A 26333-nucleotide genomic window follows, 5' to 3' on the forward strand; every position below is an offset into this window, starting at 1 on the left:
GAATCCACCTGAGAAAATGCCATCGCACAACAACGGCCTCAAGTGTAAAATATAATGTCAAGACGATGATATATTGCTGAAAATTGACAGACTTGGAGCCACTGCTCTAAATTGCACTGTATCCAAGCTGAGGCTAGTTCTTCAGCTGGATGACCGGCCAGTGAATCAGACATTCAGTCAGGGAAGGATGATGGTAGACTGTCAGAGGTATGTCCAGATGGAGGAAGAGGGATAACCCAAGTCTGTACAGAGGAGGGATAAGGAGGTTCTTAAGATACGACCTCACTCAGTGCCTCGTGCTCTTGCTCCTGTGTTTCACTGTCTGACAGCAAAGGGGAATGAGTTGGCACAGCGATCCTATAAGGCAAATTATCTTTAGTCAACATCCTCCTGGTGGCAGAAACCAAGCGGGAATAGTTATCAGGGTTGTACTCCGACAAAGGGGGCCGGGCACACAGTAAAGGCAGGTTGTCCCTGTCGGGCCGGGACAGAAAGAGAGGCGGTCGTCGCTGGCTCTCGCCCTCCTTCAGGGAGTCTGGGAGCGGCTTGCGTTTGCTTTCAGGCAGGAGCATTATGCAGAGAACGGAGAGGACGGCGAAGGAGGCGAAGATGACATGGTGGAGGAAGTAGCCACTGTTATTCTGGAGCTCCATCAGGGAGGAGGCGGCCATGCCGACACAACCCGCTGCCAGCACCAGGCCGAGGCAGCCGCCTCTGACAGAGAGATGGAAATATTGATTTGATTTAGGTTTTTTCAGTTTGCTGCACTTTTTATGAGGTTAACTGATAAATAAAAACTATTCATGGCATTGTTATTGAAAGCTTTCTTACTTTACTTTTAGTGTCTTGAAGTTTTGCAAAGTGCTGTATATACTGACAGCCTCATCACTTTGGTGAAGAAGAAAGACACTTACCGAACTACAGTTGGCATCACCTCACACGCGAAGAACACACTGAGCATGGCGAGAGCCTGAGAAAACAGCAGACCCACGACAGACAGCACCAACACCAGGCCTCCACGCAGGTCTGACACACAGAACGGACAACAGACTAAAATAAAGCCATTTTCTGCGTAGCACTGCAGTATTACCAACAGCAGAGATTGTCAACATTTTCTGGCCTGTGAACTAAAACTGGCAAGATGTCATGTGAGTATCAGTACGGCATAAACATTTTATTTTCAAGGCCACTGAGGGAGGTCCAGGTGGATTGTAGGCATATCAAGTGACTCCATGTTGGGTCCTGACCCCAAGAACGAGAAAGTGCTTCACAGAATTTTCTTCATATCCCAGATCTGCAAAAATATTCCGTCCCATTTTGTGATTTCCAAGCTTAAATACATTTAATTTTACTAACTTACATACAAGTTATTTCATAATCAAAAACTCACCAATCAACATTTATTGTATTCAGAGCATGAATTTAAAAAAAAAAAATTAATTTAAAATTTATGTTTAAGTTCTTCTACTACGAAATATGCCAAGAAATGTGTTGAGTTGATTGTGAAACTTCTAAATTGTTATTTCACCTATGTATAGTACCACCTCAAGGAACAAAATAATGTCAATCGCCCCAGTGATGCCTCTTTAACTTTGAAGTAACCAGCTCTTTATCAGGAAAAACTTCTGTCACAAGTTAAAGCCGAGTTAAAACAGTAGTAAAATAATATTGTAAAAAAAAAAAAAAAAGATGTGGCTGTAACGTACACTGAGTGAGGGCCAGCAGCAGCAGCGACGACAGTCCAGTGATGATGGCCGAAAGCAGAAGAATACCACGCCGACCAAAGTGATTGACAGATACACAGATGAAGATGCAGGCCAGTGCTCCAGTTATCACTCTGAGAAAGTAGCTGAAGTAGAAGTTGGTGGAATAACTGTGCAGGTTTCTGGTGAAACAGTACTGGATTCCTGTTCCAATGAACCTGGAGGGGAGAGAAGGCAGAGTTAGACCATAACCATCTACGAAACCCAAGAAACAAGCTACTGTATTTGCAGATGCAGGGTGTGTCTCAAGGCTTAAAAAAAAATAAAAAAAAAAAAATAAATCATTCTTTAATCTGTCTGCTCACCTTCCTCCACATCTCACTTCTTATCATTAAATGGAAATTTCAGGGGGGAAATCAGGGAGGCAAGATAGATTTCACCTTGATTCACAGAGAAGAAAAACTCACAGAGTGAAGCTGAGGATGAGGCAGTTCTTCCAGATAACACGAGTCTGACGCAGCTCCAGCACTGAATAGTACCTTGGTTGACAGTCTTCTCCGAACGCTGAATCTATCTCTATAAACAGAAAAAGAGGATTAAAATCTCCAAATTATTGAGAGGTGGAGTCCTTTATTGGCCCCTACAATAACACATCATTTGACTCGTCCTGCCCCCTTCTTAAAATACTTACATGCTGCATTTTTTAATAACTGACACTTCTTCTCTCCCCCCTGTGTCACTGACATGTTAAAATGTGAAAATATATTGTATAAGGTGCTGAAATCCAAAAGAGATAAACAGATATTTAAACCTGGGGCATACCATTCCAAATCTACTCCACCCTGCCTTTTCCTCGTGTATCACTGCTCAATACAGAATTAATGAGAGCTGATTCCTTGCCGTTAAACCTAACAGAGACAAGCATTCAGCAGACATAGCAAGTCTTAATGTCAGGCTGGCTGCGTTACTTTTGCATTCGGGACAGACAGATGAGCAGAAGATTTTGTAATCTCCACCACAGATTACCAAACATTTCATGTGGTACATCATGATACCAGTCAGGTTTAGAGCTTATTCCAGGTGCAGCCATGCGCAGTGGAACCATTGCATGGGGGAAAATATGGTGAGTGAATCCGAGGTTGAATGTTTACAATAAAGCTAAAACAATTAGTCAATCAACAGAAAATTAAACAACTTTTTTTGATCATTTAGGTCATTTCTACTAGCACAAAAGTCATAAATGTATGGGCTCCATCTTTTTAGTTGTGAGGATTTTCCTCTTTTATGTTTTTATGACACTGTACACTGAGTGGGTTTGGGTTTTGGCCAGCTGAGACACTGGGGCTTTAGGAAACTGTGTTGGGTAGTTTTCACTATTTCCTGGCATTTTTATAGACCAAATGATTAATAAAGAAATTAATTGGTTAAATGATAATGAAAATGATCGTTAGTGGCAGTCCCAATATAGACTTTAGTATGGACAATAAACAAGAGTGATCTGATGATAGCAAGGATATCAATATTTAGGTTGGCGAGATTTATTCTAATAAAATGAAATGTAAAGTAAGAGATGGATGGAGTTTTGACACTGTGAAAAAACATGAAAACAGCACTCAAGTCAGTCAAATCCAAAACATAACAGATCCTACCTTGCTTTTGAGTATTCTGTCAATGTAAGCCTCATGTTTATTGTGTCTATAAAAAGGTTTGGGCAGTTTGGGAAATGCCTTTTTTTCTCTCTCTCTTTTTTGCAGTAACTCATAAGAAACATCAATGAAAGGAAAAGTCAAGTTCTAGAAAATTTTACTGTCTATCTAAATAATACTTGTTTTCCGAATATTTTAATGGTTCAATAAAATTTAATGGGTTCATCTGGTACTGTGGGGAGCTGGGCATTGTTACTACCTTTCTCATCAAAGGAAAAGTGTGGTGACCATAGCGTACGTTTGTGTCTGTGTACGTGCACACACTAGCTTGTGTGTGTGTGTGTGTGTACCTGACAGCAGGGTTTCACCAGGGTAGAGTTCATCTCGCAGACAAACGCCATTTCTGATGGAGAACTCCTGGAGGCTCCTCTTCACCTGAGGGATCTGAGCTGTGGCCAGCAGCCAGCGGGGAGACTCGGGAAACACTGACGCACAGCTGAGGAAAACAACTCTTTTTATCATATTTTAGAGAGTTACGAGGGTGAAAAGGTGAACACACTCACAAATTTTATAATATCATATCATATCATATCTCATATCATATCATGTGTGTGTTTATGTGTAAATATACGAGGCATCAGCATACCTGTGTTTTCATCAAACTTGCCCAGACATTTAACATCTTTAGTTGAGTTCAGAGTTAATAGCCATGGCACTTGAGCGCAGGATATGTTTATGATTTATAAGTTACTCATACAAACTCGAGACTGGAGAAAAGGCCTTATTACTGGATTGAAATACAGACACTCACTTCTTTGACGACTTCAAGGTTGTATAATACTTCTAAATTTTTTAATTAGGTGTATGCGTGTGTATGCGTATGCATGCATGTGTGTGTGTGTGTGTGTGTGTGTGTGTGTGTGTGTGTGTGTGTGTGTGAGATAACTGCTTTGTGTCACTGAACAGTCTTGTGGTGTCTCTTGTAAAAAGCATTCTTGGGCTCAATGGGACTTCCTGACTATGTAACTAAATTAATCCTGAGTAGTGTTGACAAGAATTTTCCAAGTAGGATTTTGTCGGTTCACATGTGTTTATACGATATTTCAGATTAGGCTGTTAGAAAGTGTGACCTTGAAACAGGACCAGACAAACTGCAGGCATGTCAAATGTACTTATCAAATTATGTCACGATGTGAGACTGGTGCCGAGCACCACTGCAAAATAATAAGCTTCCCTTAATGCTTCACCAGATATACACACGGTCCACCTACACACTGCAAAAATATTGCCACCTGACTCACCACCAATAGGACAGCAGCAGGAGCAGAGGCAAAGTGGCCACAGCCTGGAGAATGGGCCAATCACGGCACAGAACAGCGATGCCCGGCAACAGCAGCTCCGCGAACACGGCAAAGAAGCCACTGACCATGGCAACCATGAGACGATGGGGAGGGTCACACAGCTCCAACCCTGGGAAAACGATGGGAACAGAGAGTGAGGACAGACAGATAACATCAAAACACAGCTGAAGTAAAACTAATACATTTGGCAAAAACCAATCCATTTCCTGTCAGGACATGAACACTGACACACAAAGTTACTGGTTGTTGCAGTATGTGTCTTTCTTGGATGATTAAAACTTCATGTCAGCACAGGTTATGTGTGTGGTTAGTATTAGTGATGAAGGCACCTGCATTTATTTCATACGGTATACTAAAATTTGGGGTCTACTGTAGGTCCCACCCACCTGCACAACCATCTCCCTACGCTTTCTTTTTTATTTTTAAGAGACATAAATGGCAACAGAAACAAAACAGTAACAACAAAAAGCAATAAACACAAAGTAAAACATATTCAAAGAAAGAAACGGCAGCAACAAATCCAGACAGAAACACAAAATCAAACTTAGAAGGCCACATATCAATAGACATACAGTATCTCATATACAGTAGCACCAGACCTACTGTAGTCCTACTGTTATCTTCTTAATAACATAATTAGATAATGAGAAATAAACAACATGAAAGGGCATTCAAGATCCGTTTTTCTCAAATACAAATTAATGGAATTTTTGTACAGAAGTATAACGTATAAAATGGAGAAGTTAAAAAACATATTTTCTAGTATTTTTTCATTAAACTTAATGAACTTACAGTTACTTCGCTGACAAGCACAAATTACCATATAAAACAAGCTCATCTTTAACAGTTTAATGTTAGCATTAAGTTGGGTCCTACTCTGTTTTATTACACACCTTGTTAATGTTAAAATGTTAGTTAGTTACAAGTGTCTTTATAAAAGACTGAGGATAAAGTTATATCTGCCCAGTAAGACCTGAACATTTCACTCTTTGTGTGGCTTTCTTGGATTTGTCTTCACTTATAGAAGATTTTTTTTTTTAAAACATAAAAGATACTGTTGTCTTCTTATTCTGAACAAAAATTAACTGTAAAAGTAGTACCCTGTTTTCTATTGTTGTTTTGTATCAGAAAAGGAAGTCCCGCATCTCACGTATGGAGACCCTACTCTCATCCCAGCGGCTCACAGACCTGGGGCTCACAGATGTGAGGTCCACAGCTGGACATTCTTGCACAAACTTGGTTCCTCAGAACAGGCTAATCGAATGTCCTACAATGTGGAGTCTAAATCTATTTGCTGGTTTAAAGCAAACCAAAATTCTGCACACTATCTGAAGAAACACAAATCCAAGGTTCAACAGTCTAGATAAAGCAGCTAGGAGATAAAGCAGTCTGAACCCCAGGTACTACTACTCCTACTACCAAGTGCTGTGTGAGTTTCTGCTGAACTTAAACTTCCTTTCCCCACAGCCCTGACCCCCCCCCCCCGAACTTCCTTGCCTACAGTTCTGTCCTGCTATTGTTTTCTCCTCTCTGTTGAGGAGCAGCGCTGGCAGGACATCACAGTGAAACATTTCTCTCAGGCCCTCATCCTGCCAGCTCAACATCAGCCTAACCTTAAAAAACAACAACAACAACAACAGGACTCAATCTAACCCTGACCTCGCAGGAATGTGGGAGTATGTTCGTATGCCAAAAACAGGAAAAGTGTATGTGTGTGTGTGTATATTTCAGCTGGAACCACTTTAGCGCTCTACTACCTAGTATCGCCCCCTCCCACGCAGGAATGTGTACTGTTTCTGCAAACGCTCGTGTAATTGCATTCCCATGCTGCTTCACTCTTGTGTCAGACTGTTCCAGAAAGAAAGTGTGAAGTGTATTTGATACACTATGCATCCCTACCAGCCAGAGACATCTCCCCAGAGAAAGAGTCATGCGGGAAGACAGGCAGCTCAAGATTTGTCACAGAGAGAGGACAGCTGAGAGGTAGAGGTAAGGAAAAAAACCCATCCAGCTGCCTGCTGTCAGTCAGGGCTCAGCACAACAGACTTCAGTTAGTCATCAGCTGAAATCCCCACACACTGCTGTACAGTCATACACTCCCGTGCAAAGCAGTAATCTAAGTCAGTATCTGTCATTTTACATGTTTTACATTCAAACATGTAGCTTATAGCACTGGTCCTCCAGTTCGTATGACATTTGACTAAAAAACCTAGAGCACTACAGTGTGTCCCAATTCCACTCTACACACGAATTGCGTACAGTATATGTATATTACATATTAACACACAGAACCGTTTCACACCAAGCGGAAATGATACAATATATGCATGTCAGTCAAATGCACCAATCCTCATTAAATTAAACCATTTTTGATATTATTTGTAGTTTTCTTTTTTTGCGCTAGCTATTTAATATATTTACTCAGAAATTACTTCTCTAATGCCTTCAAATTTACAAGAAATCCACAGGGAAAAAAATGCAGCAAGTAATGCTTTATTTTGGAAAACTACTCCTGCTGCGTGCACCACAAAATCATTTCCTATTGACTGATGTCTTCGTTTAAAACAGCACGAGTCCGTTTGGCTGCGCTGTAAACGGACACATGTTTCTGACAAGGCAGTTGCTCAGTGTTTGCTGCACTTGCTTTTACAGTGACCACAGGTGTCACTAAACCACAAAGGACTGAAATCTTAAGGACAACAACTTTACACAAGACAGACAGACATCAAAATGTTTTTCGAAGGATTTAATAGTTTGTTTGTTTTTTTGCTTTATGGAAGTGTTCACAAAGCTGTTACCAGCATCCATAACTAGTTTTAATTGTTAATTGTAATTTTTTGCAGTTGTGCGTAGCTCCTACATTTCCCTTGTGCACTGCACTGTGGAACAATAGTTCAACAACTTCTGTGGTTGTGAAAATGCACCTTATTTTTCGACAATGTCACCAGGAATCAAAACCGCTAAATATGCATTATTTTTAAATAGAAAAAAACGATCTTATGAGTGTTCACTGGACAGTAATACAACTGTTATGTTTGTGTCTAACGAGTCTAATTACAAAAGTATTTGTTTTCATTTTTCTTTTACTGAGAAAAACCTAAGGCCTTGGTGGTTACATCTTTGGCTCGAGGTCGGTGTGTTTGAGCCTCCTGTATTTCCTCCAAGGTAAATGCTTTGAAAAATATTTCTTCTGCTTGACAATCAGACTCAGCTGCAATTTAGTTGATCTCTAAACAAATCCGAAACATCGGCATGACTAAAAAGGTTGAGAACGAGGTTAGAGGTTACAAATACTTTAGCTGAAATAACTACAGACTCACAGGTTTTACGCTGCAGTAGTAGCAGTTGTTGGTGAGCCATTTTTAAACTTGGTTATTGCTTTAATACAATGGATCACCAAAATCTCTATATTTCAGTGATTAACAAAACGTCACGTCTTTACGACAGACATGCATTTTTAAGTTTATCCAAAATGCTAATTGCTTTAAGATTGATTAATACAACAAGGGGGGGCTATGTCAAATTAAGTAAAATCAACAGTTTTGAAGTTGTGAAGTTTCCACTGAACAACAAAATGTATTCTGAGCATCCACCGCATGTTTTGCAGTACCATAATATCATGAACTGGCCATTTGTCTGACTCGTGGATATAATCTGATGAAAGTAATTACATTATTTTTTGTGCTATCAGAGAACAAATGATGTAAGCTTAACAGATAACATGCACGGCTTTATTATTAGGTCATAAGAAAAAAAACGGAGATATCACATAAAGAGATGGGATGTAATTACAGATCCCGCCCCTAATATTATGAGGTTATATTAATTTAGCTCTGGGTCTCTTTATATACTATACTGTTCAATAAATATCGATAAAAAGTGTGCTGAATATCCTTGACACTGCTGCTGAGGTGACCAACCAACGTTCATGGTAAAATGCTATTAAATTTGATCTGAAGCTTATATCTTGCACCTAAACTTTATCAATCCTACCTGGACAAACAAACAAAAAGTATTTAAAAAGTAAGAGGAAAACAGGAATCTCACTAGTGATATAACAGAGATACTGTTAATGTCTGGCCATCTCTTATCACCTGGAACCCACAGCAGGCAAAACTATTTAGCTGTCACTACTAAATCATTGTAGCATATACGGTACATTAAAGTGACTTCAAGCAGTCTTTCAGTTGTTGTTCACGAGTTCCAGAAATCCAAAAAGAAAAGCGTCAAGTCTGACTTCAGTTGTTTGCGTTTCCCAGAATAAAGATAAGATGGTAATACAAAGCTAGGTAGGATTTTTAATTTGCTTCTGTAAGGACACGGTGGGAGTTTTCTTATCTTTGACTCATAAGATAACTCACCACTTAGCTAGGCAGAAAGGCATGTGTTGGGCTTTTTTATTCAGTATTTAGATCAGAATATGAATGGGGTTTTTTTGTTTGTTTGTTGAGACTGAGGAAAGCACTAAAAAAAAAAAAACGTGACCACTGTGCAGTTTTTGCCAGCCTGAGAGAGCGCAATCTCAGGGCACCCAGCATGATGGCATTTCATTCCGCACTGGGAATCACTAGGGCACATTTTATCACATTATTTGACATTTACAAAACATTATATTTTCTGAAAGAGAAAACATGTTGAATGTATTAGCGCCATCTTTGGGCCAAACACAGAATGGTTGCAGCAAAACCATAAAAAGACAAATGATTTCAATTAAATTATAATAACTGAGATAACTCTGACACAATAATGAGACCAAGACATGTGGGGTTCAAGGACTCCTCCGCTTATGAGCCTTTGACATTAACAGCAGCATCTGGATATATAGTAGTGTTTACATGTCTCTAATCTCCTCTTTACCCACCTGCTTCTTATCTTGTTTATTATTTATCACTTTTGTTTCTAACTTGCTACTCAGTAACATTTAATTTTATATCATTTGTGAGCATTGAAATCCCTGTAACAAATATAAAAAAAAAAAGAAAAAAAGAAAAGCTTGATTTTAACAAACACGTGACATTCACATAAACACTGTACCAGGGAATGACTCAGACTGGAGCGCAGGAATCTAAAAGTGCTCTCTGAAGTAAACAAAAAAGTGAGTCATTGAGCGTGAAGAAGCGGAGGTTGTTCTCTTTCCAATCCCCCAGAGAAGTTCATCACTGAATAAGGCTGCAGGAAGATTAACCGCAGTTAACTGTGTGCGCAGGATACTCACTGGCAATGTACGAGGACACAAACACCCCAGCGAGCATGGCGCCTTGAGAGAGACGCAGCAGCAGAAACACCACAACGCTGCTGGAAAAACACAGCGCGACCCCTAACAGACTGGACAGACTGATGGAGAGGAGGAAACCTCGCCGACGACCCAACCTGGAAACGAACATACACGGTCACGTGCGATCATCGCTCAGTCACAAAACTTACACAAGTGAAATTATGGAGCCCCAACGCGTTCAATATTAAATAAGTAACTATAAAATAAAAGTCGTATAAATAAATTGTGTAAAACATATAAATAAAATAATTTGTGGAATAATTTAAGAAATTACCAAAACTCTACTCATTATTATAGAATTTTATTTCATTATTCTTATTTTCATAATAACAGAGTTTTATTTTATATTAGACATATTTATTTCAAAATGCACTTCTTGAAAAGTCTTCCTTTATTTCTTAAGTGGTGTTGTCAACGCCCTCTCACCTTTCATGTCCCTTGTCTCTTGTGATAGCAAATTCAACAACTGCTGCTAGATTTGGCCAGTTAGCACCTTTTAGCTACAGCTGAAATCTACATCTTATTATGAAAATGAATAACAAAATAACATTTTATAGTGATAAGTTCAGGCTTAATAATTTCTTTAATTATTTCACAACTGGTTCATTTATACATATATTACAGAATTTATTCACATGTTTATTTATGTCAAATATCTTTTTTTTTTAATTTATTTAATATGGGACACCTTGGGGTTCCATATAAAATATGATTATTACTTACCAGTCGCACAATGTACCAAGGAAGATATATCCCAGAATCCATCCCGTCATGAAGCAAATATGCTGCAAAGGGATTTTCCAGTAGTCACTGCAAACAAGGTTCCACTGCAAAGGAAGACGTAGAAGTGACACATTCTCAGACTACAATATCAACTTGGGACAAAAAAAGTCCTCTAAAATAGAGAGCTCTGCCATTCAATTAGGTTTAAATAAAAAATTGTTCTACATTTCATGAGCTTTAAATGAAAAGGTTTCATGTTGTTAGTGGGGATCAGTAATTTGACATATTGTACCAGCTGGCAAAACTTAGTGTGCTTTCTTTTCACTTGTTCAAAGACTAAAGGATTATATTGGTGTGTTTGTAGTTTTTTTTTTTTTTTTTAATTTCATTAAACATTAAGGCTGCTTTTATTCTTTATTTCTCTTAACAAATTCCATGGAAAGCCCAAAACTGATAATGTTTACTTCCTGACTTCCCTACCCTGTCTGTGGCTCTCAGCCCCCAAGCTCATTGGTTCCTGCTGAGGACATAAATCTTGAAAAATAGGTCCCAAATATATAGTTTCATTCTTAAAAAAAGAATTGGCTGGGCAGTGTAGCTTTTAGCAAATGATCCTCAAATAGAAGTAAACAGTGCATTTGCTGAGAACTATGTTCAGCTGCGGATTGATACACATTTGTCGCTCTAGCGAGTGTTTATGGCAGCAGGATGGTGTATGTGGGTTTGACTCAAAATAAACAACACCTCCCATATTCATAGGAATAAAGTAACAGATCAACCAGTGTCACTCATTAATGTGTTTTTTTAAATATATTTTGGACCACAATGGAGGCATATGGCACAGAGTAATAAGAAATATCAGGCTTTGAGATTTGAGACCCGGCTGCAAAACGTTGTTCATGTCTGCTTCTTTGTGTCTTTTGCTTTCTGGATTTTGAATCACTGACAACATATGCTGACAATGCACTGCTTTCTGGCAGCTGACACTCGAAATCTGATGTCACAGCATCCTTGAAAGCAACAATAGTTTTTTAATTTCATTCATGTTTCATCTCATTCCGGCTTACTTTAACCAAGCTTCGTTTCTCAACAAGTTAATTGCCATCAGCTGAAACCAGTGGCTACCTGGAGTAAAGGAAATCCAACTAAAAACTTGTGGTGTGCTTCAGAAAATGGACGGCGATAAAAATCACGTGGTTTGTTTTATATATACGGCAAACACCGGTTAACCTTAGAATGAAGTGCAACTATCTTAAATGTTTGGATAACTCGGTTTGTGGATAAAATGGGATTTGTATAATCAAAGATTTAAAAGGGTACATGAACAAATTGTCACCCACTTACTGCATTCATTGTAGTTTGACTACATAATACGCAGAGAATAGCAGGCTACCGGTCAAGACACAAACACAGAGAGATTTCTGTGAGGAAGCAGGAATGTAGATCATGTCCTTCCTAATTGAGTTAAAATGTCTGCTGACAGTGTTATTACATTAGAACAAAGTAGAGCTCAAAGTAGTCTGCCAGCAACTCTCAACTTGTTAGTACTAGTCCCTGTCTGTAAGAAAATCCCCCCCCACAATTTCTTCTCCATCTCCTTTGCTTTGCTGTCTGTGTGCAGTCATGGTGATTCACTACAGTGAGCATGTGAGCATTTTACAAATACATACGGCTACAATGTTTTGGATCAAAGTATCAAAATCAATTAGTTGCATTCAATTAATGTGATAACTGAGAACACTATGAACAGGAAATCTTCACAGACATGAGTGAATAAAAAACAAAAACCTAAGGATATGGTCCTCCCTGCAGAAATGTTGTAATGCTCATAAAATACATGTAATGCTTTTTCTTTGACTGTCACAGATGGTGTTTAAACATAACGGTCAACTTTGAAGCTCCAGTTTGTAGTTGCTATTGGATCAAATTTGTGACAATAGTTGCATGCACATCCAAAAAACCTAAATGGGTTTTGGGCTGGGTATCAAACCTCACTACCTTACTATATTGCTTTCTGGTAGTGATCCAAATGTGCCTGTTGCACCGAGTATCAAAGACTGTAAAGAACCAAACGCCACTATTAAATGCTTACTCAGGTTCGTACTTTTTTTTTTTTCGTTTTTAACTTGTCCTTTGAACAGACAGTTTGTGATTGTAAATTTTACCAATTGTATTGCATCACACAGAGAGGTGTTTCTGTTCTTTAAACACCTCATCTACCTTCATCGGTATAAATCGGGTGGGCAAAATAATAAAAAACACTGGTCAGGAAAATGTGGTACAGCTAGAAAGTTCAGCACCACAAGCTACAGCCTCCAAAATGACCATAACGTTGAATCAACACCTCTTGAAGACAGTTTCAACGCAAACTGAACATTACAACTGTCATGATGGAGGATCTATTGCAGGACTGTTGTATTTGATTGCATTATTTTTAGCCAGGTTTACCTAATAAACTGGCAAAAAAACAAAACAAACAAATTGTACAGCTTATGTTAAGGTAAATATTTATATTTTGGTATCAATACTGAAACTCAGGTGTCACATTGGCACTAATATCAAAAATTCTGCCAAATGCCCAACCCTAAGGAGGACAAAAAAAAAAAAAAATCCACAAGAATACAATAGAAAGGTAGGCACACACTAGAATCAGAGCTCATTTCAATCGCCAGCGTTTCGACCCAACATAGGTCTTCCTCAGAGATAAAACATTTTTCAAGATTATTCCGATAATAATCCCTAAAGTGTTTTTCCGGGGGTGAGGGTCTACTTGTTCTGACTGCTGCTTTGCTAATGCGTTTTTCCCGTGCTTGGCATTTTGTCACAATTTTTGAGACTTTTTGTGATTTTAACAGTGTTTGAAGCACCAGAAACTCAGGCGGCAATTGCAGTAGAAAGGTAGCCACACACTAGAATCAGTAGGTCACAAATACAAAATGGCTACACAAGTTAGTTATTACCATGAACACCGACTGACGGTATATGTCAGCTTTAGATGAGATCTGACAGTAACCATTTTTTTTTTTTTTTTTTAAAGGCGATACAACACAGATTAGAGACATGGCCCGATTGATTTGCTACAGGGTCGCGAAGCAAACATGAACTGTTTGACCACAATTGATCAGAGTAGGGACTTCTGGCACAATTTCACCTACTTCAGGCTGCATGGAGAAGGGAAGAAAGTCTGAGAGGGTCAAAATTCCAGCATCTCTTATAGCATAAAGAACGGCGTTAAGAGGGGCCAATGTGTTTCGTGAAGGTCTTTAAACTAGATTTCTTTTAAAGCGAGAGCCATTTTTAGGTCCTTGTAATGCAAAATGATGCCGCGCTTGAGTTGTTGTATGTAACCAGACCAATAAACTATCATCACACGGGGACTCTGGGGCTTTTGAGGACCCTTCGGGAGTCCAGAGCCTCCATTGTTCACAGTTTGGATTCCAGCCCCGTTTACAAGGGTACAACAAGGCCAGATAGTTGTTGACTTCAAAACCTCAGTAATCTATCAAGTCTGAAAAACATGAAAACGTATGACAAGATAATGAAATAAAAGAGTGGTCACAAGCAGATCCGCAGCAGCATCAACGCTTTAAACAATCGCACCTGAGATGACCATCCAGTTAAATCAACGCCTCTGTCCCACAAAAAACATCATGAGCTTGAACAGTTAATAATGAAGGACTATACTCTACTCTAAGATGGTATTTTGCCCATCTTGCCCTGTGTATTTCAACACCACCAGAACACCATAGCAGTTTATTCATTTTTTTCCTTTCATAGAGTTTTCCCTTGTCCCAGCGAGGGACATCATGGGCAGAGGAAGCTGCTGTTGGTGGAGGAGGTGTTCAGGGTCTCATGAAAGGTACATGGAGGCCTCCAGACTTTCCAGCGTGACATTTTGTCATGGGGGGTTTGGGGGGGTCTCTCCTCACTTCCAGTATCTATTTACTTGAAGCCACCATACACAGACGATAAACTGAGGAGAAGTTGAGGGTCAGTTACCCATAATGACTCTGTCCTGCTGGTCCCCCCCCCGAGGTGTTTTTTTTTATGCACGTTACAAAATACTGCACCGGGACAGATTGGGTGTGCACGTGTGAGGTGTCTGTGCCGGCACGCGTCGAGAAAGATTTTTGTTAAGAACCTGTGAATCAATATTTGCAGACCGGGATGAGTCCTCGAGCAGAGCAAGACCAATGTGACATGACTGAAACGAGGACAAACGAGTTTCTGCTGCCAGTTTTCACCTGTTGCACACTCCACCTGGAAACCCGCCGTCCCCGCTCCAGGCCCTGGTCGCGAGCACGCAAGAGACAGTGAAGGAGGACAGGGCCTGAGAGGCCGTCGCTTGTCCACTGGCCGGTGGAAGTCCTCATCTATGGCCCAGGGACACGGCGAGCCAGACGGGAGATAGCTGACGGTGAAAGGGCGCCGACACGGCTTTAACATTCAACCCGAGCAACTGTCGACCGAGCGCTGCGAGCAGGCGTCTTCGCGAGCACGAACGCTTCCTGCGAGAGATAAACCGCCTTTTTTTTTTTTTCTCTCTCTCTCTGAGCGGAAACGCGAACGAATCAACAGTTCAGCACCAGCACCGCGAGGCCAAACACGCGTCATCGGTTGTCAAAGGGACGCAGGCGAGAAAGTTGTTTCTCTAGACTCGTGACAGTTGGTGCTAACCGACGCTCAAAAAACCGGATCCAGAACGCTGTTTTTAAACGCCGTGCTGCGCCCGCCCGCCCAGTCTCACCCCAGCCTCAAAATGTGGACACATTGATATCAGATCGCTCGGTCCTCCGGTACATCCCCGGGTCTGACCCCTACATTTCAGCTGGCACGCACACATGCCCGGACGGGGACCTGCAGGGTGGAAAGTCGGGTCTCCTACCTCGGTGACAAAGTTGCTCTGGAGCCCCGCTGCCTGGGCGTACTCCCACCCTTTGGTGCAGGGCACCCTCTCCCGGGGCACATTTTCGGACAGGTCCGAGGTGTTGGGTGGGTACTTAAAGAGTTCGCAGTGGCTTAGCCCGGTTCCGTTCACCCAGGGGATGGCCAGGTCGAGGTATCCCTGTCTGGAGAAGTTGCTGAGGAGGAAAGTCGAGGGAAGGAGCTGCGGGTCGGGTTTGCAGTGGTACGAGTCCGGGATTAGGCTGTAAAAAACGTCGCTAAATAGATTCAGCATGACCGCCAGGTTGGGGAACCAGCTAAATACGACCACGATTCGGTTATAGCGTCCATAGCCGCCGGCGTGAGGCAAAATCTTCGTCTCATAGTCCATTTGAAGACGAGTGTTTGCGGTAACAGAAGCGTCCGTGGCCATTGCGCGTCGAGTGCGCATCCTCCACGGAAGAGTGGCGCAGCAGCAGGTAACGAGTTGAGGGGGGGGGGGTTCACATAACAAGAGGTTCTGGGAGTGACCTGTGACACGCGTGATGGCCTCTGCAGTGACTCGCTTCTGGGTGTCCTGAGCCCAAACTGATTTCACCGAGTAAAGCAAGCAGTAGGAGCTGCGGGGAAGAAGTTGCGGGGCTTGCGTCAAAACCGAAGCGGCAGAGGCCGAGCTGTCCGAACTTTTATGGTCCCCAGTGGGGGTCAAACGCCAACGACATTGGATCCTACATTTCCCATGATGCAATTCAACCGCAGATTTCACTAGACTCCCTGTCAACTAAATTGCCAGTTGTTTCAATCGCCACCGCTGCAGTTTGCAATGCAGACTTTCTGATATTACATCTCAGGTGTAAACACGAGGTAACCCTGAACTTCAGGTGTAAAATCAGTGGAGTGCACCTTTAAATATTCTACGGGTCCATTTATATAATAAATCAATATAAATGATTATGATACTATGCATATTTCGTTTCTGATGTCGCAAGAGGAAAAGGCTTTGATCATTTAATTAATTATTAAAAACTTGAAATATGATTTCCTCCCAGAATAATCCACATGCTCATCTAACTATAATGTTTGTTTATTTTTTTCTTATTTCATTGTTTTGTATTTTAGTTTTGTAGATGGAATTGCCTGATTTTACTCATCTCATTATAACATTTGTAGTCCCACAATGTTGTAATCTTGATTTACCCACACAAAGCACTTTTGTAACTTTGATAAGCGCTGTCTAAAGAAGCTGTATAAATAATGACAAATGAGGTTTATCACGTCAGCGATGTGCAGAAAGCTCGGAGGTTTATTTTGGCTGGAATCAAACCGGGTCTTGGGTGTAGTGTTAAGCGTTACTTGACACTACACATCAGTTGTGTTATCAGTGGATCAGTTGGGGTTTGCAGACTCGGGATGTAGAAATGCTTTGCACTTATGTCTGCATGCTTCCTAGTTCAGCAGAGGACTATTATTTGTGTCATCTGACTGATGGGAAACACGATATCTCAAATTACACTGAAAACATGACAGCATATCCACATGATGAGTCATAACAAATAGGTTTTTCTACCCCTTAACCGTGAATTTTATAATGTTAATTTCAGGGAAAATGGGTTCATTTAATGTGTTAGGTGACAGAAGAATGATATTAAGGTTAAATAATCTGTTTTAAGCGCTTGTCCCTAGTTCCACACATGACGACATGTTCGACATGACAGGTAATTATAATATAAACAGAAATCGGACTTTGGCCAGAGACATCCAGGTGCAGTGACTGAACTCTTCCAGGCTATAGGATTACCACATATACCAAATCTGGCAGCCGTGTCAGAGAAGGCATTTCAAATATTCAGGTTGTGAAACATCTTTTGCTCACACTTCCGATTTATGACACCAAACATGGTTACCTCATTCTGCTAGTAACAGAAACTTGTCTCTTGGACCAAACAAGACCACTGGACAAATTTGGCTGGACCCTATATTGAGATCAATGTTAGTATTTAAATGCATATCCATTCTTTAAAAGGCCACATTTTTAAAATTATTGATTTTTTTCTTATGAGTGGATATATTTTGGGTGTATCAGAAATTATTAGTGGCAACTTTATGATAGTGTTATGTAAAATACGGCTTTTACATCATGACATAGACAATGCAAACACCAAACCAATAAGCAGAGGGCAGCTGGTAATATTTCAAAATTTTATTAACGAACATAATCTCTGAGGAACAACAGCAGTTCTCGCGCTCTCTGTACATGCAACTGTAGAAAATAACAATTTAGAATTTTTACTTTTCAGTTTTAGTCTTTTTTTGCCATCCATCCTCATTTTCAGTTTCTCTCGTTTTAACTTTTTTATGTCTTTTTTCTTTATTTTTTTTGCAGGAAATCAACAACAGCTAGAGGTGAAAGTACTGGATTTCTGTTACAGCACTGACAATAGCATCAACAACCCCCTCATATACCCCCACCCCCCCCACCCCTTAGCTGCTCCAACAATATGTACACAAATAAACTACATTGTACAAATAAAAAAATGTTACATTGTTACATCATTATCACCTGCAGCGAGCGCACGCAGCTCGTTGCTGTTAGAACCCCACATTCTACGCAATTTTTCAGACTAGTACAAAGAGGAGGGTGCAAAACGTCCTGGGAGGTTTTATTTACAGAGCTATGTACAGTATGTCTCTTTCACGCATTACAAGGAGGAAAATTTACACAGCGGAGACCAACTTCAACTCAAAACATACCACAGGTGTCAGAAAAAACAAAAAGATAATAAATAGGTTATTTCTCACCATTTAAAGAGTAGTTCTCCATGCTTTTTATTAGTCATTTTCAATTCTAAAAAAAAAAAAAAAAAAAAAGAAAAAGGAACAAAGAAACAGCTACAGTCTGGGTTTTATTTAAAAAATAAACAAAAGAAAACTAGAAAAAAAGGCTTGAAATTGTGATTCTATTATAATGAAAAAATAGCAATTATGTATATTTATGTCCAGTAAGAAAGAAACAACAAATAACAAATCTAAAATAAACATTATGAGTGAATGTGAGGAGAGTAGAGGTAATATGTTGCTGACTGAGGTGGTGTCAGGCTAGCATCTGTATCACCACGGCCAAGTGCTCTACTGTGCATCTGAGGACTGATGTGTGTTGTGTGTGTATTCAATTTATCCAGAAATCGCTCTTTTTGTTAGTTGAATTATTCACACTGGAGAATCATAGCGGATGGGTTGTGTTTAGTCTATTGCTCTGTGCAGTGGTGTACCGCAGACCAGGGGAGAAATCGCCTGTCAGTTGTATCAGCCATCACCATTTCAAGCCTTTGTGGTTCAAATAAATGACTGATTACAGAAGTAAAAACAAAGGCAGGGCTTAAACCATTAAAAAAGGTGACACATGAAACGGAAACACACTTGATGTCTTGTAAACAATAGTGAGAGGGTGTTGTCGGTCAGGGCATAGTAGCGGTATACATTCTGCTCGTTAAGCAACGTGATTGACATGCCACTGGTGTTTATGCTTCAATTAGGAACAAAAAAAACAAACAAACAACAAAACAACCCTAAGATAAACACAACATTCAAAACTACATACACTGAGCTAAGAAACACACAAGGATTCTGTGAACAAAAGACACCCATGACCCTCTTCCCAAAACCTGTACGAAACCGACAACAAAATAAAAACAAAATTAAGACAAACAGGGGTTTAAAAACCAAATTTCTGGCTATTTGTATCCAAATATGTATGTATATGTATACCCACCAGGATGTGTTTATCTCTCAAAAAATATCCAGGACTATACATCTAGCCACCTTGTCTGCACAGTGTAATAGCAACAACCATTGCACTTGACTAGACATACCATACACAGCTATGCTGACTGACAGTGTGTAAATAACTTAAAAGTTTCAGGTAATATTGCCATCAGGATACATGAGCAGCTCTCACACACAGACAGGCAGCCTATGTGGCAGGTTGGGAAAGCTTTTCAAAACAAAGACCCACTAAAAATAATAATCAGTACAAGCCATCACAAATTAACATTTCAATGTGACTTTGAAGTGAGGACATTAAGAGAAAAAAAAAAAAAAAAAAATTAAAAAAAAAAAAAATCGGTCAATTCAGCATTAAGCTATTTCTTTCCCCTCCACTGTTTGTGTTAATGTCTGTTCACTTTTTGGTTCATTCTGAGAAGATTTAAGTCTCGTAACTGTCCACTTGGGCCTGACACAAGAACATGATTGTGGCAAATGCCACAACACAACAGAGTAATATGAGGAAGTAACCTAACATTTAAAATCCCTGACTACACGAGCCAAACCCCTTGTAGATTAAACATTGATAAAAATTAGACGGCTAATTTGATTGGCATTAAAAGGTGTTTTTTTGAGCCTATTATGATTTCACTGACTGCCAGTCTAAGGGAATTAAACTCCCTATGGGTTGTAATAAAATTTAAATATATTTAAAAACACCCATTCAAGTGAAAGGCCACAGGTCTCATGCGAAGCCAAATAAAGTTCTTGAATTTTCTAACGCACCGATCCATGGTGCCATCCAGTGAGTAAAGTTGGAACAGCACCAAGAAAAAAAGCTGCTCTCCAATATTTGACAAGGGGCAGACAGACTGACAAAACACTGTTAAAAGTCCGTATGGATTGAAACCTTTCAGAGGCTGTGACAGCTCTTCAGTCTTTTTAATGTGAAAAGCAGACAAGCTGGGAGGACAGAACATGTAATGAAATGCTGAAATACCGGTGTCTTGTTGGTTTCAGACAATGTTTTGCAATGATTAGAAATTATTTCAATCCAATTTTTGTAAATTAAAAACTGAAACTGGGAAATGAATTTGAAACCATACTACATGAACACGATGGTATCGCTCGTGAATGACATCTCTCTAACTTTCATCCCATCGATATATATCTATGTGACTTTGCCCAACAATGAGTACATTATTTTTCACTTAAAAAGGCATTTTCTTGGTTCGAAATTTTTCAGATATAATTGTGTAGTAAAGCAATGAATAATAATCCTCTGTCTATTCTTTAACTAAATCCTCAACAATTATTCTGCTACATCTGAGGGACTATATGGTGGTTGGCCTGTGGGAGGCCAATTTATTCCAGAAGTGTTCTCTGTCAGTTATTTGTGTGTTGTGGTGATCCACGTCCGGGTGAGATGCCTTACCTAACCCTGGACTGAATCTAGAGATGGGATCATACAACTGTGCACTGGAGTCTTTCAAATACTGACAGAATTGTGTACACATTTTGGCCCATGGATATGAAGGGGGGAAAGTGCTGCCCAAAAGTGAACTGTACATAAAAAGATAATTTTTATTTCTTTTATGTTTTTTCTTTACACTTAACTGAGTGATATTACAGTACATAGGTTATTTACAACTGTGCAGTAATGTGTGGCAAAATAAATTATCTAGAAGGCAGCAAGAATACATTGGTTAACGAATATAAAAACTGTACATAATTTACGGAATACAACTTTTTTTCAGTTTTCTTTTGTTTTTTTCCATTAAACTAATATTGGCTCTGTAGTGTTTCAAGTCACTTCCTCAGAAACAATGAAATGCCCAAGTAAAGAAATAGACAAAAACAATATTTCTCTCCTCCTGCCAAAACACAATTTCTCAATAGTCTCTTTGAATCTCAACATTCGTTATGTTTGTTTCTTCTGGTAGTCCTGTGGTGTTTTTGCAGTCCATGGCGGTCTGATGTGTTTGTGTTGGAGCAAGCAGGTTTGCTGAGGAACACTCCGGTCTGTCCTCAGCGATCCCAGCCTGTCCTCTTCTGTTTAGCCAGGCTGAGAGGCTGCAGGGTCAGTCTCTCCCTCTCAGACACTGGGCCCTGACGTGCACACACCTCGCTAACCCTCTGCTGTATTCCGACCTGTTGCAGGCTCTGTTGCACTACTGTATAGCCAGGCCTGGTGCAGCGAACTGAAAGGGCGTCCTCTGGATGTACTATCTTATAGACTCAAAACCATCAGTGGCTGGTTCTAGCATCCTGGTCTGTCCATCCCAGCTATCTTGCTGTAGATACACACTGAAGATCCACATGATGCACCACGACTCTGTTGACTTCCTCTGGGTCAGCGCTGGACTCGGTCTAGTTCTCCTGGCCCACCAGGAGCTCTGGGTCAACAGGGGAGGCTTCTCCTCAGTACTCCCTCAGGACAGGTACCACACTGCTGGAAGAGCTCTTTTCTGATAACTCCTCCCAGTGGTGGTGGTGGTGGGTCTATTGAAGCAGGGACCAAAAATGAAAGCAGAAAATATATCTCTGTCCCCGGTCTCACCGTAACTGAGCACTGAGGAGTTGTGTCCAGATGTCAGAGCCTCAAAGCAAAAACTGTTTCTGCTTCTCACACTCTGATCAAACAAAAGTGTAAAAACTTTGAGGATGAAAGTGCAAGTTGTGTATTTTCTTTTTCCCCAGTAAAAACATGTTTCCTTCTTCACGGAAGGGAACTGAGAGCAAGTTTTTCATCTTTACTTTTTCTATAGAATATAATTTTTTCTTATCTAAAGTCCTCTGTCAAACTTGCTAGCCCTTTCCATTCGTTCTGTTCAACGAAGTCTCTTTGAGAAGAAGTGATTCATATGAAGTTTGCTCTCTATCTGTGAGCACAGGTGTGTCATGCAGGCAGCAGGACAAAGTCGTCATTGACGTCGACCATTGGCACGTAGAAGGACGGTACTTCGTTGACACAGAGGGACTTGTGCCCTGCTGGGTCCAGCTCTTGGACCTTCAACTGCCACTCCATCCTTTGCACTGCGTTGAGGGCCGCTGCCTCATGCTGTTGCCGCATCAACAAACACGTCTGGGGTAGGAGAACCAAAGTGTAAATGCACTTGGTACATACACAGATTATGGTACCAATGTCTTTAACTGAAGACATCACAGCACATATTAAACCACTGCAGAGTGCCGATACTTACCTTCATGCGGTCATATTTATCATCCACATCCTGGATCCAGGAAATAAACTGACGTGCGTTGAAGCGATCTCTCACAGATTTGTTCTCATCACCCTGAGAACACAGACCAAGTTACAATGTAGATTAAGTAATTGATTAAGTAATAATTGGCCGCCACCAATAAAATCAATTATAACTGTCTTGAAGTGTATATTTACACATTTGTTACCTGGCTCTCTGATGGCATATTGTATACTTCAGAGTCCAGCAGCATGGTGCAGGCGCTGAATGGCACAGCCTGATTGGCTATTGTCCTTGCTGCTCTGCAATGGACCCTTAAAACCTCCTGTTCGCATGAAACAATCAGTTTCTCCTGTGAACAGTAAGCAAGAGAGAGAAAGATAATTAATATTAGATATAAAGTTGGACATCGGGCCCACCAACAGGCTGGTTCTTGAGGTTAATAGAAATGGGTTTTGATCAACAAGGCTTCTACGTATGTTTTGCAGAAATTATTATCACTTAATTACAGAGAGAGATGAAATAGATTTATGTTTGCAGTTCTCTCTGACTCAACCAAGGAGGAGGTGGTATGCAGATTTCAGTAGCATTTCTATTAAAAACAGACTTTGATCTTTCATCATTGATCAAGTGCTCATAGCATTCAGTGCACATGTATGTAGCTGAATGCATGAAAGCAGGGACAGGGGAGTTAGCAATAAGTGAATGAAGGATAGAGGATAAAAAAAAACAAAAACAAAAAAACACACATTCGTTCCTTACCCTTTCTATGCTGTGCTGCAACCTGAGCTTCCCTCTTACTGCCTCCTGTTGTCTGAAGAGCTCCTTCAGAGGTTCTGACAGCGAAGGAGGTGGGGCAATCTGATGTGCAAATACAGCACAAGTATTTTTTTTTTTTACATTTTTATACAGTAAGATACAGTATTTATTTCTGGACAGAAAAAAAAAAAAAACTCTTGCCATGCACTAATGTATGTCTTTTGAATTGCTTTACAGCTAACAAAAATTTGAAATGTTACTAGACAGTTTTAAACGTATTCACTACATTGCCTCTATCATTAGGGAAAAAGGTAAAGACATGGTAACTTACCACAGGGATGTGAAGCTTGCTGAGGGGCTTGCCATCCAGCAGGTAGGAGCCAGTGTAGGTCACATATTCAGCGTAGCACTGCGGGGCCTGTGGAGTGATGTAGCACAGAATCTTCCTCTTTTCCTCAATCTTCTTCCTGATCTGAAGGTATTCAAAGTAGGGGTTTGAACGGTCACTGTGGTAGGGTTCAATATCGTCCAGCTTGATGGCATTTACTACGACAGCCAAAGTCTGCTGAATCATTTCCCTGGTCTGCTGCATTGCCGTGTTTACCAGCTGGACCTGGACCTGCTGCCCAGCAGAACGCGGAAATTTCCTCTTCCGTGGGTGCTGGGTTTGAGACTCCTCTTCGTCCACCGGGAGAGGGCGTCCTTTAGTTGTCTTACTGAGAACCACTGATGCAGATGTTGTCACAGAAGTAGGTACAGATACTGCTGGGGTTGCATTAGATGCAGTAGAGGAGACACTAAGCACGGATTCTTTGTCTTTCTTCAGGGCTGAGAAGGAAGAGGCTGAGGTGGGTGTTGGGGTTCTAGTAAGAATTGGGTTAATGCTCACTGCTGGACTGGTAGTTACAGGGGTGGCAGAAGCAGACGAGGTTAATATGCTGGAGGTAGGAGGGACAGCACCAGCAGAGGGATTGTTCTTGGCGCGATTGCGGGTCATCCTTTGAGGGATTTCTTCCACCTTCTTGGGGATATCTACAGTGGTGGACACAGTGGTCAGGGTTGCCGGTGGTAGCTTGGATGTGGTCTCCTGAGTGTCTGGTAGTTCCACTGTGCTGGAGAGGGTGACTGCCACTGGGGCCTGAGGAAGAGGACTGCATGACACAGATTCTGCTACAGGCTCAGACATCTCCTCCTGTCTCACCTCTGACTTGACAGCAGACACTGAATCCAGGGGTAACTGCAACGACTCAGTGAGGGAGTGAATCTGTATGTGATGTTGCTGACCAGCATCTGATTTCACAGATGAATACAACATACTTGGATTGGACTCATCGGGTCCTCCATAAGATCCTTTTCTTTCCTGTTGTTGAGTAAGAGACAAAGAGCTGCTGACTGGCACACTCTGTGGCTCAGGGTCCAGCTCTTGCTGGAAGTTGGCATGTGGTGACGGTACAACTAAATCTTGTCCAGTAGGTTCTACCAAACCTAGATCTCCAGCAGAACATGAAGTCTTAGCCAGGCTTGGTAGGTCCACCTCCATTATGTCTGGGTCATCTTGGTCTGTAATATTATGTCTGATATGGGTCGGCAAAGTTTTGTTGTGGTCAGTTAGTTCAGGGTCTCGAGGCTCAGCTTCTTCTGACTTGTCTGGTAGCGGTAGGTCAGGCAAGGAGAATGGTCCCAGGTCATCCAGTTCATCTGCATCAGCCGAAAATGGGTCTGCCCAGGGCACCACAGGCTCAGGGCCCACAGCTGGACCCATATGGCCATCAGTGGTAACACTGAAGCTGTGTGTGCTCTGTCTGCTGTCTGGTTCTACACATGTTGACTCTGTGTCCATCTGGTGACTATCATCTATGCTAGGTTTGTTGCAGTCCTGGAAGAAAGACTCCAGCCTATTGGAGGAGGAAGAGGTGTTTAAATAGTTGGGTTCCCCATCAATAGCTGTGTCACGCCTCTCTGGAGAGGGGATGTCAGCCACAGCCTCCTTCTGCTCATCGAAGTCTTCTGGGTCCTCTTTGTGCCACCTATTCCAGGTGGCATAAGGTGAAGTGACGGAGGGGTGTCCAGACAAGTGCTGCATGTCGCTGTCTGAATGGGAATAAGGACTGGTTATTTTTGAGACAGCAGCTTCTATCTCCCCATATGTCCTGTGGGGAGATTTGAGGTCCATATCAGGGTTCCAGCCCAAGTTGTGATCAAAACAGTTCTCTTCTTGGTTCGGTGCAGTGTGTGTGGGGGAGAGCTGATGGACTTCTGGATCCTGCAGATCTGGGGACTCTGCAGGCCAGCTCTTTCTCAGAGGGTCCTCAACTTGAGGGGAGAAGGAACATGGCTCCCTTGTTTGCTCAGGCTCCTCCACTGCACAGTGGTCTCCATCGGCTCTCTCGTCCATATCGCCCTCTTCCTCGTCGTCCTCCTCTTCTTCATCCTCCTCTTCCTGCTCCTGTTCTTCTGTGACAGAAGGAAGATTTGAGTGGACCAGGTTAGGCTCACTGTGGTGAGGCTCAGAGATGTCATCGATGTCCAGGGGTGGCAAAGCAGCAGGAGCTGGGGTTGGTGGTGCAGCGATGTCAAAGCAGGGCTCCTGGGGGTCAGGCCTGTGCACCGGTGTAGAGGGTTTGGGCAGGAAACTATATACACTTTCAGGAAGGTGTTCATTACCCTCAGCGCCAGCGAGAGTTGGTGTTGCCACATCTGGTGTTGGATGGGCCGGCTCCCGCCGAGGGGACAGCATCCCAATTGGGGAGAAATAGGGAGATGACAGGCATTCCAGCCTATCCACTGTTGCTGATTTGTCCTCTAGAGTTTGGGAAGAAGACGATGGATCAAAGTCAGCCTCTGGATCAGTCTGCTGTCGAAGGAACTTGTCAGCCTCAACCTTGAATTCATCCTCCAGAGGCCTGCGGACGTCTGAGGAAGCAGAACGGCTGACAAGTGGCAGCTGGAGGTTCTTTGCAGGGGTAGGGCAGGTGCCCTCCTGGAAACTCTGGGAGTTAGAGTACCTGCTGGGTGGA

The 26333-nt window shown here is 41.4% G+C and overlaps 2 protein-coding genes and 1 long non-coding RNA gene across 5 annotated transcripts in view; 1 reads left to right on the forward strand and 2 right to left on the reverse strand.

The window, feature by feature from the left end:
- Window positions 1-238: 238 nt before the first annotated feature.
- slc22a31 (solute carrier family 22 member 31) lies at window positions 239-16274 on the reverse strand. 2 transcript variants are annotated; one of them, XM_040134814.1, is made up of 9 exons: window positions 15594-16274; window positions 10709-10812; window positions 9926-10080; window positions 4651-4819; window positions 3700-3845; window positions 2171-2279; window positions 1707-1921; window positions 915-1026; window positions 239-714 (listed from the first exon to the last, which is right to left on the reverse strand). In XM_040134814.1, the coding sequence occupies exons 1-9, from the start codon at window positions 16041-16043 to the stop codon at window positions 270-272; spliced, it is 1905 nt and encodes a 634-aa protein (XP_039990748.1). In that variant the 5' UTR covers window positions 16044-16274; the 3' UTR covers window positions 239-269. The 2 variants fall into 2 exon arrangements, with proteins under 2 accessions (XP_039990748.1, XP_039990758.1); XM_040134824.1 differs by lacking the exon at window positions 15594-16274 and adding an exon at window positions 14953-15239.
- On the forward strand, window positions 1007-4697 carry LOC120794143. Its single transcript, XR_005708099.1, has 3 exons — window positions 1007-1148; window positions 3677-3898; window positions 4600-4697. It is a non-coding gene; the product is annotated as an uncharacterized LOC120794143 (long non-coding RNA).
- Window positions 16275-18543: 2269 nt separating the features above from the next.
- The window catches only part of ankrd11 (ankyrin repeat domain 11), a 97448-nt gene continuing 89658 nt past the window's right edge, over window positions 18544-26333 (reverse strand). The window contains exons 11-15 of one of the 2 annotated variants that reach the window (XM_040118582.1): window positions 23648-26324; window positions 23320-23418; window positions 22766-22909; window positions 22558-22650; window positions 18544-22439 (exon numbers count right to left, since the gene is read on the reverse strand). In XM_040118582.1, coding sequence (XP_039974516.1) covers window positions 22254-22439; window positions 22558-22650; window positions 22766-22909; window positions 23320-23418; window positions 23648-26324 — 3199 coding nt within the window. In that variant the 3' untranslated portion in view covers window positions 18544-22253. The remainder of the gene's footprint in view (window positions 22440-22557; window positions 22651-22765; window positions 22910-23319; window positions 23419-23647; window positions 26325-26333) is intronic. The other variant, XM_040118665.1, reaches the window with a different exon arrangement.

Source organism: Xiphias gladius, chromosome 1, assembly GCF_016859285.1.
Source record: "Xiphias gladius isolate SHS-SW01 ecotype Sanya breed wild chromosome 1, ASM1685928v1, whole genome shotgun sequence".
In the NCBI taxonomy this organism is placed as follows: domain Eukaryota; kingdom Metazoa; phylum Chordata; class Actinopteri; order Istiophoriformes; family Xiphiidae; genus Xiphias; species Xiphias gladius.